Source organism: Sus scrofa, chromosome 3 (genome assembly GCF_000003025.6).
Source record: "Sus scrofa isolate TJ Tabasco breed Duroc chromosome 3, Sscrofa11.1, whole genome shotgun sequence".
Taxonomy (NCBI): Eukaryota; Metazoa; Chordata; class Mammalia; order Artiodactyla; family Suidae; genus Sus; species Sus scrofa.
In genome coordinates, this window is record NC_010445.4 from 90,286,291 (window position 1) to 90,304,410 (window position 18,120).

General features: G+C 35.1%; 1 protein-coding gene across 43 annotated transcripts in view; it reads left to right on the forward strand.

Annotated features, from left to right (window-relative positions):
• Nucleotides 1–18,120, forward strand: part of NRXN1 (neurexin 1) — a 1,114,780-nt gene that overhangs the window by 486,865 nt on the left and 609,795 nt on the right. For all 43 annotated transcript variants that reach the window (XM_021088268.1, XM_021088237.1, XM_021088235.1 and 40 more), the window contains one exon: nt 7,283–7,721. In XM_021088268.1, coding sequence (XP_020943927.1) covers nt 7,283–7,721 — 439 coding nt within the window. The remainder of the gene's footprint in view (nt 1–7,282; nt 7,722–18,120) is intronic.

Here is an 18,120-nt window from a genome sequence, read left to right on the forward strand (position 1 = left end):
TGGAAGGAAAAATACTGTCTGGTATTTTAAGAATAGTCCTTATAACTTATAACAAAGTCATCATTTGCATGGTGGCAAATAACTGATTGTGAATCTCCTATGCAGCAACTGCTATCAAAAATTAAGTGAAATTTCCTGCTGAGACAAAGTTTGGTGTTAATAACATCATTAGATATTCAGACAGAGTATTAGATATGGTCATGATGAAAGACATTCAGTGAGCTCTGTGCTTCCATTTATAGATTATATAGGATAATGTTACACATTTCCCAGGATATTTGTGAGGATTGAACATATAATACATATAAATATTTTGTAATGGGCCCTGGCAGAAAGTAAAGCTTCCATAAATCTGAATCAATTCTTGCTTAAGAGAGGTGTGGGAGAGGGGTTGTTTTGTGTTGGATGCCGTAACACCCCTCTCATGAGTGAAAGTGAAACCTCCAGGGTCCCCAGCTTCCTGTATTTATTTTCTGGCTGAGAAACCTTATCTGTAAAGTAAGCTTGCAGTGTTCTTCAAACTGCAATATAGTGATCAGGTTAAACAAGAAAGTCCTAGGAGTTCCCATCGTGGCACACTGGTTAATGAATCCGACTAGGAACAGTGAGGTTGCGGGTCGATCCCTGGCCTTGTTCAATGGGTTAAGGATCCGGCGTTGCCATGAGCTGTGGTGTAGGTTGCAGGCTTGGCTGGGATCCCGCGTTGCTGTGGCTCTAGCGTAGACCGGCGGCTACAACTCCGATTAGACCCCTAGCCTGGGAACCTCCATATGCTGCAAGAGCAGCCCAAGAAATGGCAAAAAGACAAAAAAGACAAAAAAAAAAAAAAAAAAAGTCCTAATCTGCTCTGATCCTGCTGGTTGCAGCTCTATTCATTACTTTAAAATACTGATGTACCATGTGCCTGGTTAGCTGCTACCCATGTTACATTTATATTGTACAACTCCTTCAATTCACTGAAAGAATGATATTATTATTCATAATAATAACAACTACATTAATAAAAGCAACTACTATTTACTTGAATGCTTACTCTGTGCCAGGCCCTTAGCACTCTAATTGAACTATTATTCATTTTTCACAATGACCCTAATTGGTAGATATTATTATCCCATTTTACAGAGAATACTGAGCCTCTGCAAGGTCGAAGGACTTCCACAAAGTCAGAGGATTGCAAGAGGATGAGCTGGAATTTTCTGAAATCTGACATGAGGAGCAGATTCTTGGGCTTCCCTTGTGATTGTTCCCAAGAATGAAAGGGAATATCAAGACAGATTAAAAGGAGTCATTTGTGTTCTCTCAGGGAGGGTCATGTCAGAATCTAGATCTCTGCGTAGATCTTTGACTCTGAACTCACTGCTCATTGCACCACCCTCCTTACTCTCATAGTTAAGGTATGAACATCCTTGATCAATGTCTGTTAATTAAGTAATTCAAGTGCCCCATTAAGATTTCTAAGCTGAAACATAAATCGATAACAGCAAAAGAGTCTTGAGATGAATGGCAAATATTTTCCTACTTATGTGCTTATTTCACACACACACACATGCATACACACACCCTTTTTGTGGAAAGGGATTTACCTATCAGCCACCAGTTCTTCAAAGTCATGTGTATAACCCTTAGATAGGTATAATCCTCGAGGCACATCTCTGTACCTGAAAAAGTAGTGATCATTCTCTTTACTATTGGATTCTGGCTTCAATACATCTCACAACAAGGAAAGATACCCTGGTACGCAAACCACAACCAGAAAAAAACAGACAAAGAGAAAGAACAATAGGGCATGTTTTCCCTCTGCCCCAGAGCACAGAGATTGAGGGAAAAAAGCTCAAGGATTTATGGATTTGATAAGCCTTTCCTTTTCAGATGTCTGTTTTAGAAATTAAGAAACTGAGACAAAGAGAGGCTAGGCAGCCTGACTTAGGTAAAAGCTTTGTGATTAAACTAAGTCTAGATGCAGACCTTCAAAATTCTGGTCTTTAGCCCATTTATTTCCGCTGCCTTTTAAGGATTATGAACAAGATCAAATAAAATACTCTGTGACTGTCTACCTCAGATTTCAAGCCTAGGCATATTAAAAATACAAACATATTACTCCTACTCTTGCATTTTTAAGTATGAGCGACACTTTTAAGTATAAATCCCATGAAGCAGGAGAGTGAAATTCACTCTTAAAAAAAAACAAAAAACACCCCAAAATCAGTATCCCCAAAGAGATCTTGATGCTATGAAAAGATCCAAATGGGCGTGCAGTACCACCAGTTGTTAAGATGAAAAAGTATAGAGATTTGTTGAAAGTTGAAACCACTAAATAAATTACAAGTTTTAACATAAATGAGAAAAAAAGACATGGATAATTATTAATGATTGCAAACCATATTAGCAGAAAAAAAAAAAGATTTGGAGTACTTACTGGCTACTCCTTATTATAATTGAAATATATTCAGGTCACGTTAGGAGCAAGACTAAGTTTAGAAAAGTAGAGTGATTGTGAAATCTGGGTCAGATAAAGTAGTTGTGTGAATCTGAGAGCTATCAGGCTGCCTATCCAAACTTGCTCATTTTCTTCTAGCATTGCCATTCAAAGAATATAAAATGAGAATGACAAAAAATGTATTGTGCTTCTGCTGAGGATAGTTCTAGGAAAATTCTTCTGCAGCTGGAGAATTTTAACTCAGGTGTTTTCACTCTAAAAGTAGTTTACACCCCATAAAATGAGGTTAAAGGAAGGAAGGAGTGGGGTGGACAGGGGGTTGACATATGCAAACTGTTTAGAATGGATAAGAAATGAGGTCCTGCTGTATGGCTCAGGGAACTATATCCAGTCACTTGGGATGGAACATGATGGAAGGTAATATGAGAAAAAGAATGTGTGTATGTGTATACATATAACTGAGTCACTTTGCTCTACAGCAGAAATTGACAGAATATTGTAAATCAACTATAATAAAAATATTTCAAAAATGATTTGAAGGTGATAGGTTAGCTTACCATTTATAACTGAATGTGTATGTAACTTTCCACCTTTTCCTAGAGAAATTGGCTAAAAATTATAGCTAGGTTATGAGATGGGGCCACAATAGAACATTCTGTTATAGCTTAACTATATTTGTAATTATTGTTATTAATAATTAGGCTATTAATTATAGCCTATAATCTTGGAACTAGGTTTTTAAAAAGTGAAGAAAGAAGATTATTCAACTCTTAGAAAGTATTTATTGAGTGTCTGCTCTGTGCCAGGCACTGATCTTGGTGCAAGGTTTTTGCCTACATAAAGCATAAATTCTAGTGGAGATTCATTTTCCCTTTTGGTGAGGGAGGGGGTGGGGCATGGCTAACCCTAAGTACTATGATCAAGGGAATCCTAACTTTTCTTCTCCATCTTGCTGAACCTCCCTGAATTACCAGGGCATCCAGTTCATCCATGAGATTATAAATCTCTCTTTGAAATTCTTACCCAGAACTGCCCTAACCAATGGTTGAAATTCTTACCCAGAACTGCCCTAACCTAATTTCTCTTTCTGATCTTTCATCATTAGTGTGTAGAAATGCAATCAATTTCTGTGTATTAATTTCATATCCTGCAACTTTACTAGATTAATTGTTGAGCTATAATAGTTTTCTGGTAGTGTCTTTAGGATTTTCTAGGTATAGAATCATGTCATCTGCAAACAGTGATAGTTCTTCTTTTCCAATTTGGATTCCTTTTATTTCTTTTTCTTCTCTGGTTGCCATGGCTAGGACTTCCCAGACTATGTTGAATAATGTTGGTGAAAGAGGAGATGCTTGTCTTGTTCCTAATCTTAGTGGAAATGCTTTCAGTTTTTCACCATTGAGAATAATGTTAGCTGTGGATTTGTCATAAATGGCTTTTATTATATTGAGGTAGTTCCTCTCTATGCCCACTCTCTGGAGAGTTTTTATCAGAAATGGTGTTGAGTTTTGTCAAAAGCTTTTTCTGCACCTATTGAGATGAATCTAAGTATACAACTACAGTATGACCTAGCAGTTGCACTCCTGGGCATATATCCAGACAAAAATTTCATTGAAGAAGACACATGCTCCTGTATGTTCATCAGTACTATTCACAGTAGTCAATACATGGAAACAACTTAAATGCCCATTGATGGATGAATGGATTAGGAAGATGTGGTATACATATACGATGTAATACTAGTCAGCCATAAAAAAGGACAAAATAATGCCATTTGCAGCAACATGGATGGAACTAGAGACTCATAGTGAATAAAGTAAATCAGAAAGACATCATATGATATCACTTATGCATGGAGTCTAAAATATGGCATAAATGATATATGACACAACAGAAAAGATCATGGATATGTTGGACAGACTTGTGTTTGCTGGGGGAAGGGGGAGGAATTGGGAATCTGGGGTTAGTAAATGAAAACTCTTGCTTTCGGCATGGATGAGCAACAAGATCCTGCTGTATAGCACAGGGAACTATATATCAAATCACTTGTAATGGAGCAGTATGGAAGATAGTGTGAGAAAAAGAATGAATGTACATGTATGACTGGGTAACTTTGCTGTATAGCAGAAATTGACAGAACATTATAAATAATAATAAAAATTAAAAAATAATAAGCAGAATGATATTTAAACAAAGGTAATTATGTTTTTAAATAAAATAGATATGAATATTTATCTATTTTCCTATCTTGTCATTTCACTTCAAGTTTAGTATTTTAAAATATATTTTCTGTAACAAGTTTCCATTTATCTTTAAATATTTTTGTATAGGTCAATATCAATTATGTATAAAGTTTTAGGTATCTAATAAATGTGGATACACTGATTCTATAAAAATTCTAGAAAAAAAATTTTTGTGATAAAAATTCTCTATCACAAAACACTTTATAAAATGTATTCTTTTATATTGGTTTGGCAACAGAAACACTGATTTGCTTTTATGACAGGAATGGAATGACATCTGTTATGAGTCATTGAAGACTATGTCATGCCCTGAACTGATACTTGAAATAGAAGTGTGGGAAAATGTGGTATAGAAAAAAATTTTACTAATTTCAAAAAAAAAAAAAAAAAAAGAATTGTCCTAACTCCACATTTATTCAGCATTTTGTAGCTAATGTGGGACTCATGAAGTAGTATACTCAGTCTTATACCTGCTTGCTTATGTCAGAAATATCCAATTTCACTCCTGTGATTTCATTCATGGTGATGTGTTAGCGTTTATCAGAATTATCACCTGCATTATGTAGATCTTAAAATACTCATTCCTGATCAATATATATGTCAAAACAATCTGTGCATATTAAAATATGAATCACCAGGAAAAAAAAATGTAGGTTTAACTAGCTTGAAAATCATAGTGAGAAATCATAAAACTTAGAAAATCATCCATGGAAAACATTTTATCAACTTCTAAAGATTCCCAAAGAAAAGCAATCCTAAATCAACTTTCCCAAGGCTTAATAGCTCTTTCTCTTTTCAAGGAAGTATACTTAAGAATTAATAAAATTCCTTTTTGTTATTGCTTAAGTTCATTTTCTCTTCTTTTGTTGTCAGTAGATGGTTGTTAATCCTTTATACATATTTGTTCAAAGAATAAGGGATATGGTATTCTTTATAATAATCCTTTTTCAAGATAAAGGTAAACTAAAACACCAGGACTGGCATTGAAAAGATGTGATTTATTAAGTTGGCACAAATCAAGTAAATATACCAATTATATGAGTGTGCTTAATTTCTGAGCGTTTTCTCGTAGTGGATTAATTTAGAACTAATATAGCTGTGTATACTAGATGATAAAGAGATGATGATGTTTATTATCACACAGCTTGATGTAGTTTATTTATTGAAATCTTACAATGTGTCTGGCATTGAATTGATTGCCTTTATGTAAATTTCCTCCCATGCATTTTCTTTTTTATTTATTTTAACTATCCTGTAAAGTATTATCGCCCTATAAAAAAAGTCTTAGAGGTCATACAGTTATGTTGTGCTGGAGCTGGAATTTGAACTCAGGGAGTCTGATGCCAGAGCTTGCACTCTTAATCACTCTGAAAAGTAAAGTATCCGTTAATAAATCCTGTCAGGAAACTCATTGGCCACAGTAAATATTGGCTCAATTGGCCATGGGTTTGGAAGAAATCAAAGCTGTGTGGACCTGGTTAACTTTATAGCACTAATTAGACATAGACTTATTTTTTCTTTTATACAAATATATATTTTTTTATATGGGTACATAAATATAGAAACTGACCAGTTGCCTGCTGTGAAATTTTGAGGCCCTTTGTAAAGGAATTTAGCTATCTGGATATAGATAACTAATTTACCTTGAGTCAGTATGTCTTATATCTTTTGGAAAGCCATGATATGCACTTTGTAGAGAAAGAGTATGAATCTCTTTTAATCCTTAATGTCAAAATAGCTGTGATTTATAAGGTGATATGATAGCAGATGCATAATATTGTGGAGCCCTGCAGATGGATTTATCCAAAGTGCTATTTAGAGTCCGGAAAGGTCCTAGAACTGTTAACAAGCAAGAACTTCCCGCTTGACACTTTAGATGAAATGCCTTTGGAAATAAGAGTACGAGACAAACTTTGATCCATATTCATATACATTAACAGTGAAAGGGAACAAGAGTAAAATAGATTTTGTGGATTTAGGGTAAACATCAAGTTCCAGTGTTACCTGAAAGTATTCAACCAGTTGTTAATATAGGGCAGGGCAAGAGAGAGCTTCTGTAGCTTAGTCATATTTTATGATTTTTCTGATAAAATTCAGGATGTTTTCTATCTCAACTTGTGATTATTTTACAAAGTTATTATGGGCCACGGATATATAAGCCATGGAAGAGACCCTGTGTTTTAGGGGACTGGCATACAAAAGTAACTAATTTCAAGTATTTTAGTGATGGTAAAACTGAAAAACCTCAATAGTTATATTTAATTAACGAAGCATAATAACCAACTAACAAAAGCAAATGGTTTTATAAATTGAAGTCTATACATGCTTGGAATAATGAAAGCTCTATGAAGATTTATTCAAGTTATTTGAGTTAACTATAGGTACTTTGTGTGTGTATATATTCACATTAATTGAATGAAATTAAATGAGAATAGTTACAGTCAATACCTGGATTTTATTTGGTTAAAAAAAACTGTTTTATACATGAAAAGGCACTAAACATTGTGTATCTTTTCATGATGTACTTGCAAGTTGCATGAACTGATAAGTTCTAAACATGAAACTATCAACCTAGTTTTTCACTGCTATCCTCTGCCTACAGGTTGTATATAAAAATAATGATGTAAGGCTGGAATTATCTCGACTTGCCAAGCAAGGAGACCCTAAGATGAAGATCCATGGAGTGGTCGCATTTAAATGTGAGAATGTTGCAACTTTGGACCCAATCACCTTCGAAACCCCAGAATCTTTCATCTCTTTGCCTAAATGGAATGCAAAGAAAACAGGCTCCATATCATTTGATTTCCGCACAACAGAGCCAAATGGCCTCATCTTATTTAGTCATGGAAAGCCACGACACCAAAAAGACGCCAAGCACCCCCAGATGATAAAGGTTGACTTCTTTGCCATTGAGATGCTGGATGGCCACCTCTACCTCCTCCTGGACATGGGGTCAGGTACAATCAAAATCAAAGCCCTGCAGAAGAAGGTGAATGATGGAGAATGGTATCATGTGGACTTCCAGAGAGATGGACGGTCAGGTAATTTATCATTTTTTTAATGCTGTTTATTTGCTGGAACACTCCATCCATTCTTCACCATTCCTAAGGAATTAAAACCAAGACATATTAAAGATTTTCTGCATTTCTGCCTTTAGGGTAAAAGAAATTGTTATTATTTCTGTTTCACATCATGTAAGAATCAGGAGGTAATTCATCATCATAGTTGGGCATCGATGCCCAAATGCTCAAGTGGCTTCTAGAATAGCTTCTTAAAATGAACATTAAATGGATAATCAAGTGCCAAATCTTGCAGGAAATTTTATCTTGAATTTGCAAATGACAAAACTCAGAGTTCTCGTATTCCCAATTATCTCTTAAATCCTTGTATGTTTGGAGGTGCCTGAGGAGGGAAATATGAAATATGAAAAAATTTTCAACAAGCCATATATCAAACCCTTAGTTTAATACGGTAGACTTTTTATCCAAGTTGGGCTTCTGGTATCAGAAACACTTTAATCAATACAGTAGGATTTCAAGACACTGGCAAAACTCTGCTTGCTGCCTTCCAATAGCTTCCCTTTCTTATGGAAGAGGTTTGGAATTCCATCAACAGGAATTCTTTTATCTGGCTTCCTTTTGCTGCACTTTTTGTTGTTTTGGAGTTGTGGATGTGATGTGGGGGAAGGAGGAGATGTAAGAGAAAAGGCCTGAAGAAAAAACGTGTACTTACTCTGACATTTGGAGGTAGATTAGGGACTTTAGGTTTGAATAGCATTAGGTAGGTGGGGGCAAGAATCATTCAGGCAAAGGAAATAGGATTTGTGGAAACTCAGAAAGAAGAGGGAGAGAGGCAACTTGGTTTAGGTCTACAACAATATTTATGTTTTTTACTTTCTTCACCCTATGCTTTCATACTGATTGTACCTCTCAATTACAAATCCAATTATCTTCTTATAATTGAAGACAGCCACTGTCCTCCTCCCTCTCCCCCCACACTCCCTTATTTGCTTTTATGCTACACGATCTGCTCTGGATTTTCCACTAAATACAAGTGTAAGCTTGGCCTAGGCATTTTTTTGTGGGCCTGAATTTCTTTCTTTGTAAAGCATATTGGGAAGGACCCAGTATTCACTGGTCTCCAGACCCAATGATGGGAAATCAATAGCCATGGGGCCTGGGACTCTATATTTTTGTGAAGCTTTCCAAGGAACCCCATCAGTCACATCTGGGAACCACAGATCAGATGACAGTGTTTTTTTCAGATCCAAGAATATGTGGTAACTATCCTAGGAAGGCCATGCTGAAGTCCCAGGGTGACCTCTTCTGTGTTCATTGTTTATTTCTGGCTTCTCTGTAGCAGAATGGTTTCCTATTTTGTAATTATTCATGTCTTCTTTTCCTGTTTATTGATTAAGAAAGGAGATTGTGTTTGCCTTCCTAGAAATATCTTTTTTGCCCACTAAAATAAAGAAATGAAATGTATAAAAATTGGGTGAAAGCTAGGAGTGAGGGTAGAGAGTTGAAGGATGGTCAGAACCCAGTGCTCTGATCCCCCAAATACCTTGGAGACTCTGTTTCTGATTCATCCCTCTCTGGAAATTTGACCTCCCTAAGTGCTTTCATTTCCTTAAAGTTCAAAAGGAAGATCAGTTACCATTCTGTGCAATTCTGCTATGTTATCATTTTTTCCAGTATTTTAGATGATTGAGAATAGACAGTAAAATATATACATATATATTTTTTAGTCTATTGTACTATACTGATTCCATTAGGAATTGGATTCCTCTTTGTTTTTCTGATTTAAGCTGAGAAGAGCTCATTGATAGAACAGAAGAACAGCCATAGAGGGCCTTCCTTTGGCTTCCCTCAACCTATTTCTGCCAGTTAGCATTTAATTTGCAACTTAAGAACATTCAAACAAAAGCTTTAAGAAGAGGATGGGAACATGGACTAATTTTGTGTTTTGAAATATTAACTTATGAATGCTAAATAGTTTGATGTAAAATATGTCTAGAATAACATTTTGAGAATGACTTTCTAGATTTTATAACAACTTAAAACATAACTGATCAGATTAAGTTGTTATCTTTTAGAAGTTCAGAGGGACAAAAAATAATACACTTCAGATTAGCTGTATTTCATTCACCTAGAAATAAGGCATTTTCTTAGTTAGAAAGAAGCATGAAGAAATGTATGAAGAAATACATGGTTAATGTCAAAGTTTTAGTAAAATGCAAAATAATATAAAAAGGGACATAAAACCATTAATTATTCACTTCATAATGATTTATACCAGATATTTCTTTCCAGTCTTAAGTGGTGATGCAATCTAATTAGTTTCCCAAATTCCTTGGATGACCTATTACAATAAGGATCAGGAGTTCCCGTCGTGGCGCAGTGGTTAACGAATCCGACTAGGAACCATGAGGTTGCGGGTTCGGTCCCTGCCCTTGCTCAGTGGGTTAACGATCCGGCGTTGCCATGAGCTGTGGTGTAGGTTGCAGACGCGGCTCGGATCCCACGTTGCTGTGGCTCTGGCGTAGGCCGGTGGCTACAGCTCTGATTTGACCCCTAGCCTGGGAACCTCCATATGCCGTGGGAGCGGCCCAAGAAATAGCAACAATAACAACAACAACAACAAAAAGACAAAAGACAAAAAAAAAAAAAAAAAAGGATCAAATACATACCTCAAGCAGAGTAAAATCTACTTTTTCTGTTTAAGCTCTTTAATTCATCCAAATTACCAAAAGTTTGTAAAGTGGCCTGTTTATATCCTAATTGGAAAATGTCAAAGGGGAAAATATCTAATTTATGAAGTTCAGAACTGGATGGGAAGGAGAGAGAGATGTCTTAAGTGAATGTTGCTTGCAGTACAAAAGAAGATAAAACCGGATTTTTGCTGGAATCCAATGGAAGGATTTAGTATGCTTTGTGGTGTTTTGATGGTAAAGTACTTTTATTTGATTACAATTTTAGATTAGTGAATTGGAACAAATAATGTAAAAATCAATGCTCATTCACTAAACCAAGTTCTGCCTTTACTAAAAAAAGAGAACTCATATTATGTTGGCTTAGCTCAAGGGAGTTTAATGTAATTTTAATAACTGCAGCTGTTAATATTTTATATATAGTATTTTAATTAAGTTCTATATTTGCACACTGCATTGGTTTGGTATAAAGCAGCTTTTTAAAGATTGAATGAATAGCTGTACTATTCTATTCAGCTTTTATTTTACTTAAAGGGTGTTTCTGAGTTAGGCTTGGTGAAATACTAAGATTTATAGCTCAGTTAAAACTAAGAAGCTAGAATTTCAAGAAATAATTTGTTTCACCCGTTTTTTCACTTCAGTTATATCCAGAGGCTATATGAAAATTACTCTTAATATAATGTGGGAAATAATATTGATATGTCAAGAGGGCTATGTGGGCTGATTTCTGACTCATGGGCAATGAAGGTCATATCTATTGATTTGCCTGGGATACCCTTTAGCTGAATATTAAAAATATTTGATGAGTCATATTATCTCTGTAATTAAAGTAGACGGAACCCAGTCCTATGAATTATTCTTTCTCCTACTGACCATACTAAAGCAAGTAGGACTAAAAGCCATGGTGATTAATTTGATGCTAATAACTTTTGGCTGTCTTGGTCAGAGATAGGATTAAAACTATATTTGGTGGATGGACTGAACTTTTAATATTTCCTAGTTTACAAGGGAATCCATGTATGACAGGGCCTCTCTTATTTATGTTTATATCCACAGGTCCAGGTGCTTTATTGTATAATAAATACTTGCTGAATACATATTTGGTATATAAAAAAGAATAAAAGCACATGAATGGCTCAATGCCAACCAACCCTAATATTCTAAAAGTAGTAAATGGTCATTACACTTGGAGAGTAAAAGCACTCTTTTAGTTTTAAATGAAATTATTTCAAGGAATTACATTACTTCCTGAAATCAGTTTACACAATATAAGATTACAGGTGCTGTCCTTCTTCTACCAATACAGTGTCATCCTCCAAGTGCAGGCATCCAGAAAAAAATAAAAAAATAGTAATGCAGTGAAGAAGTTAAACAATTGTTTTAGAACTTCAGTAAGTCTAGTCCAAAAATTACAGCCTTTTGTGAGACCAGGACTGCTATTCCTGCTTGTTCATGAGATCCTTATATCATTTAGCAAACATGTAGGTTGAAGGAAAATTAATCCTGAGGGAAGGCATTCTTTCTGAGGAAAGAAAGCATGCTACTGACAAGGAGATAGTTGCTCAGTATGTCCATCTTCTGCTAATTTGCCCTCTGTCCTTTGTTCACTAAAAGGTGGGTACCTGAACTCTGTTTGATGAGGAATTTGCCTTCATCTGAATACTTTTCCAGAACTTCATTTTCAGCACAGTTAGTTGTGTTGGGTTTTCTCTCTCTTCTTCCATTCTTTGACTAGGGGAAAGAAAGAAGCCCACTCATCCCCTACTTTGACTGAACGTGTTTGGCCACAGTCCCTTTCTCCTTACAATATAGATATTTCCATTGCTTGCTTTATCTGTGACCTGGTGACATGGGAGGCCCTGTGGGCTAAGCTACAAATGGCATTTTCAGATACTGGACTAAACTGGCAAAGGTGGACCATACAATGTGCCAGCCTGATTTTGTAGATCAGAGTGTATGGTTTGAGTGCTGCAAAAAATGGATAACATAGCTACTTAAAAGAGCCAGGCCCCTAAGTTGCTGAGTTAATAAATATGATTGAAGGGGCTCATTACTCTGCAAGCTTTACAGGACGTACAGCTGAACATTTTCTTACCAACCCCTCCTCCCTTTCCAAAGTTCCCCTTTCCTTCTTTTGCTTTCAAACTCAACACAAGACAGCTGCCCAGGTATTTAGCTAAAGTGTGAATTTTGCTAAATTTAGGAGGAGGTTAATGACTGTTTTCTTGGGGCATGAGTATTGTTTAAATTTGTGTTAAGCTCTTTGGCTCAGTTAAGGGTATCCTCTCAAGTATTTTTATAGCAAACCGCCAGTCATTTTTTTTCCTTCAAACCATCATTACACATTGAAATCAAAGAGAAAACTCATTATTCTTGTCAAATTTTGCTTGTGTACAGCAGGGTACAGCAGATTGTATCAGCAGTTATTCATGGGTAAGCCTACATTTAACAGCTAAGAAGCCATTGAGATTTGAATTGAAGTCATAGAGTTCCAGTTTAAGAACTAGAAATTACAGTGGGAAAAGCACAAGGCTCTCTCCAGAGCACATAATTAGAGGTTTATAGTAATCACTGTTTGATGTGAGCAGCACTTTCTAGCTGTCTATTACCAGCACTGATTTCTGTGTATACCATTCATGAATCACCACTCTTACGCATTTCTACTTGAACAACCATTAGATGATTTCTCTATTTAGATCTTGATTTGAATTTTCCCTCTGACTATAAACATTCCTCCCATGCCTCTACCTAGCAGCCTGTTGCATATATTGAGATAACATTAAGTAAATGTGTAATGCTTTATTTTGCACCCATGTCCATAAATCACTACCCATCAATGTGAAAACTAAAATATCTTATCCATAATTTATCAATTATTTGACTGGCCTAATGACTAGAAGGAGTCAATTTTGCATGAAATTATGTTAAATTTTATTTAATTGATGCTTATGTTTACTCTGAACATGTTTAAAAAGAAGAAACTCCTCCTGCTCAAAACATTTTCAGTTTTGCACATTTTCCTCTAGTTTTTGTTAACATGCTCATATATTTTATATAGTTGCAATTAAAGTATAAACAATTTCTCAGACTATTTAATGATGATGTCATAAACTCTTTTTTTTAATCAAAAATATCTAAGTAACACAAACTATTTTCTGATAATCATGAAAACAGCACCTAAGAGTCAAAGCCGAGCTTTGCTGAGGCACCTTAACCAGGCTTCCAGGCTTGTAGGACTCAAATGTGTTAACATGCACAGTGTCTGTAGCAAAGAAAGCCACAGAGACAAATATTGGCCATACCCATCTAAGCACTGCCTAGGGGAATTTAGTACTTCACCCCTGCTGTAAATATAGAGGCAGGTTATCTTATTTGGGATGGGGAAGGGTACCAGACCATCGTATGATATCACGATACATTTCCTTACCTTAGGCACTCTCCTTCTTCAGAATCCATGTTCCCCACTCCTTTAAGTAAGAGTTAGCTCTCATTGTAAATCTAACTACAATAGAGAGATAAGATAGACCTGTTATATAGATGTTATGCAGATGTATATTCTGGTTCCTGTAATAATTAAAGCTCCCATCATAAATTAACATAGACACATTTGGATTATAAACTGGCATCCCATATTGACAGAGCTACCTAGAAAACATTCCGTATCTGCAATAATTAATTTTATCATAGAGAATGAATAACTTGGCATTTTTATTTTTACCTTGGTCTCATGGGCTTGGTGAATATCAGTCAAACTTTGAGAGATGGAACCTCGCTATCCAAATCCAAAAAGTCTCCTTTCTAGACCTACCTGGCCAAGGGGCAGACACTGGACTATGGTGACAATTGTATCCTCAGAAAATAGTTACCTGACCACACCCAGCCACAGTGACCATCACTGTGGAAAGCTGAGCGCAAATCTATGGAACTTCTGCAAAATGATATTTTAATTGCTGCAAAATATGTTGCTTGATTGATACTTACAACTTCCCAGCCTTGTGTATGATCATTTTTAAAATTCATAGGTATACATATGTTGCTCTGAGTGTGTGTTTATATATGTGCCCATGCTTAACTTATGACATGTATGTAGTATATGAATATGTGCTGTTGGTGAAGGTGTTCAGGCAGTTCAAAAAGTGCATAAGTGGAGTTCTGTCGTGGTGCAGTGGTTAATGAATCTGACTAGGAACCATGAGGTTGCAGGTTCCATCCCTGGCCTTGCTCAGTGGGTTAAGGATCCAGCGTTGCTGTGAGCTGTGGTGTGGGTCACAGAGGCGGCTCGGGTCCTGCATTGCTGTGGCTCTGACATAGGCTGGAGACTACAGCTCCTATTCGACCCTTAGCCTGGGAACCTCCATATGCCGCGAGAGTGGCCCTAGAAAAGGCAAAACAAAACAAAACAAAACAAAACAAAAAACCAAAAAACAACCTGCATAAGTGAAGAGTTTTCCTTCACTACGCACTTCCCTACCTAAGTCACTCCCACCTCCATTATTAAAATAATTTAGTTTTGAAAAATTCCCAGGTATTTTCCTATACACCAACATATCCATATGAAATACACATATGTAATAAATGTAGACCTTTTTTACGCAGACAAGATCACTCTTCACAACTTGTTGGGCGACTTAAAAAAATACTAAGAAATTTTTCTATGCTGTTTCTTTGTTGTGACGTCATATGTCCCTTACTTTGAACATATCAATATTTACTTAATCATTCCTCTATTGATGAACATTTAACTTTTTACTTTTATAAAATTTCAGTTTAAGCTAATGCGTAAAGAAAGTTTTAATATTATATCTTATGCATATTAGCCATAATTTCTATAGGACACATTCTGAGAACTGGACTTGCTGGGTTAATTGTATATTTAATTTTAAAGATATGACAGGTTATTTTACTAACAGACTCTTTCAGTCTACACTCATATCTCCAATATTTGAAGTGCCTTTTCTCCTCTCTCTCTCTTAGTCTTTACTAGATATTATCAAACTTAAAAATTTTGCTCCAAGATTTATTTTTTCATCTATCAGTTTAATTGCTGCAATTTCTAGCTCGCAGTAATCCAGGTAAACAGTAAAATGTAATAATAAACAGAAAACTATATTAAGATCACATTTTTGTTTTGTTTTCAAGCAAAGTTTATTTCAGTTCCTATAATAAACCTAGTACATGAAATTACTTTTTAAAAAGACACAGAAAACTGAAAGTAAAGAAAGAAAAAAAGAAAAAGAAAGAAGGAAGGAAGAAAGCTCTCCATTCATAATCCCAGTATTCCAAAACTTCCTTTATTAATATTTTGGTTCTTTTTTTTCCAATTATTTATGGGAATTATGTATTTTGCATTTTGTATCATACCATGAAATTGATGCTTCATTCTGTTTTTATTGCTTATGCCTTTTTCCTGAGTTTAGATTTGTTAATAGGTTACTAAATAACTTGACAAATAAATTTGTAAGTTTGTGGAATCTGATTCTCTTCTGCAGTGAAAAGTGAAGCAGAATTATGGATAGGTAACATTTCTATTTAACTAAAAAATTATCTTAAGGAGTAATTTCAAAAATTTTTACTCACAAAAGAACTTTAGTGACCATCCAGTCAAGTCCTTTATTTTTCATAAGAGACACACTGAGGCCTAATGAATCTATTATTTGGCAAGTCTCCTCAGCTGGCTAGTTGAAAAGCTAGAGCATGAAAATTGGTTTCCTTTGACTAAGCCAAATCATTTTCCATTGCAGCACACTGTTTTCTAACCCCTCACTTCCCAATCACTTGAACTTTTGCAGTAATTTAAAACTTGAGACCAAATTAACTTATTTTAAATCTCACCTTTGCTTCATGTTTCTTTTCACCCTGTAAGCTAATCTTCTGGAAATGGAATAGCCAAGAAAAAGTGAATGAGTAAAAGAGTGGAAGCCAACAGTTTATAAATACCAAAGCAAATCCTGAACTTGATTTCCATTTTTATAACTAAGAACTGTTTTAAACAGTTTTTCATCTTTTACATATAATTTTACATAAAATGTGAATTTATCACTTATGCTTATGAATATTCTTAAATAAATATTACCTTATCTATTTATCACCTTTGTTTTTACCTTTTATATATGCCATGAAAACAACTAGGTTTAATTCTTAATATAAGTTAATGTGATTGCCACATTAAAATGATAAAAATCTGGAGTACACAAATATATTTGTTTTTTAGCTGAAATTTCATTTCTTTAAAGGTAAAATAGCACAGCAGGGTGCTCTGGATGCTTAAATAGTGAAGCAGGAAGCACTCATCCAAATAAGTTCCCAAATGTGACTACCATCTATAAATGTTTAACAGCACAGATATAACAATGTTTACATAAAATATTTGTTTAATTTGCTAGAAACTCCACGTGTAATTATAGTGGAAGAAGGTAGAATGCATGAAATAATCAAGCTATTCTGAAGAGAAGGTGTCAATATTTGTAGTTCCTGGAAAAAAATAGAGGGGTAATAACCCTATAACATATAAGCAATAATGTACTCAGATAATACTCAAATTCTTTTCTTTTAAATATATATTTACATGTGGTCATGCTTCAATTCTTGGAAAATTCTTATTTTCTATTTATATAGAGCTGTGGCAACAACTCATTTTCTTTAGTTATTGATGACTAAGGTTTAAATATTCGTTTCATGTTTTCTTGGTAACCCCTGCCTTTAGAACTCAATTACAATGAGATAGGTACTTGAGAACCTTAGAATTGAAATTTCACTGTTCATATGTGTAAGTGTTAAATTGATTTAAATGAATTCAGTGATTCTATGATAAGTCCTTTGCTTAGGTGAAAATGTCATTTGATTCGTACCAATAACAAAATCATTAAGGAATTAGGGATTCAAATCCCTTATCAGAAATATTTGCACATGTGTAGGCTAAATTTCAGGACATTTGCACATGTGTAGGCTAAAATAGAAATATCTACTTGGGTTTGAATAAGTAATAAAATATAATTGTTATTTCAAATAAAATTTTACTCTTTGAGTTCTCAAAATATAAAAATAATTGTTCCTGTTCCTACTCAAGTTCTATCCATTTCCTTTTTTACCATTACTTTTGCAAAGATTTTCTAACACTTTTAAGTGAATTGGCAAAGCATGTAGAGCATCTAGTTGATTTTTGGTCATGGTTATTTCATTCTATTATGTTGTTTGAAAAATATTTCAGTGAATGATATGTAATATAGACATTTGCTCATTGAGCCTCCATACCTTGAATCTGGGGCTAAATTAATGTGCTAATTCTTTTTGGAATATATTTGAGTTGAAATTAGGTTTATATTTCTTTTGCTTCCTCTCCCATTTTTCATTGCTTCTTCACGTGAGAACTTTATTTTTCTAAATGTTTTATTTTATTATTATTTTTTTTTCATCTTTTGTCTTTTTAGGGCCACACCTGCGGCATATGGAGGTTCCCAGGGTAGGGCTTGAATTGGAGGTCTAGCTGCCGGCCTACACCACAGCCACAGTAACACCAGATCTGAACCCATGTCTGTGACCTACACCACAGTTCATGGCAACACCATATCCCTAACCCACCGAGCTGGGCCAGGGATCGAACCCGGCCCCTCATGGATACTAGTTGGGTTTGTTAACCACTGAGCCACGATAGGAACTCCAGAACTTTAAAATTGTCTCTTAAAGGGATTATAAGGAGCTATGAGAAAAACAACTTTATCTTTTATGATAGT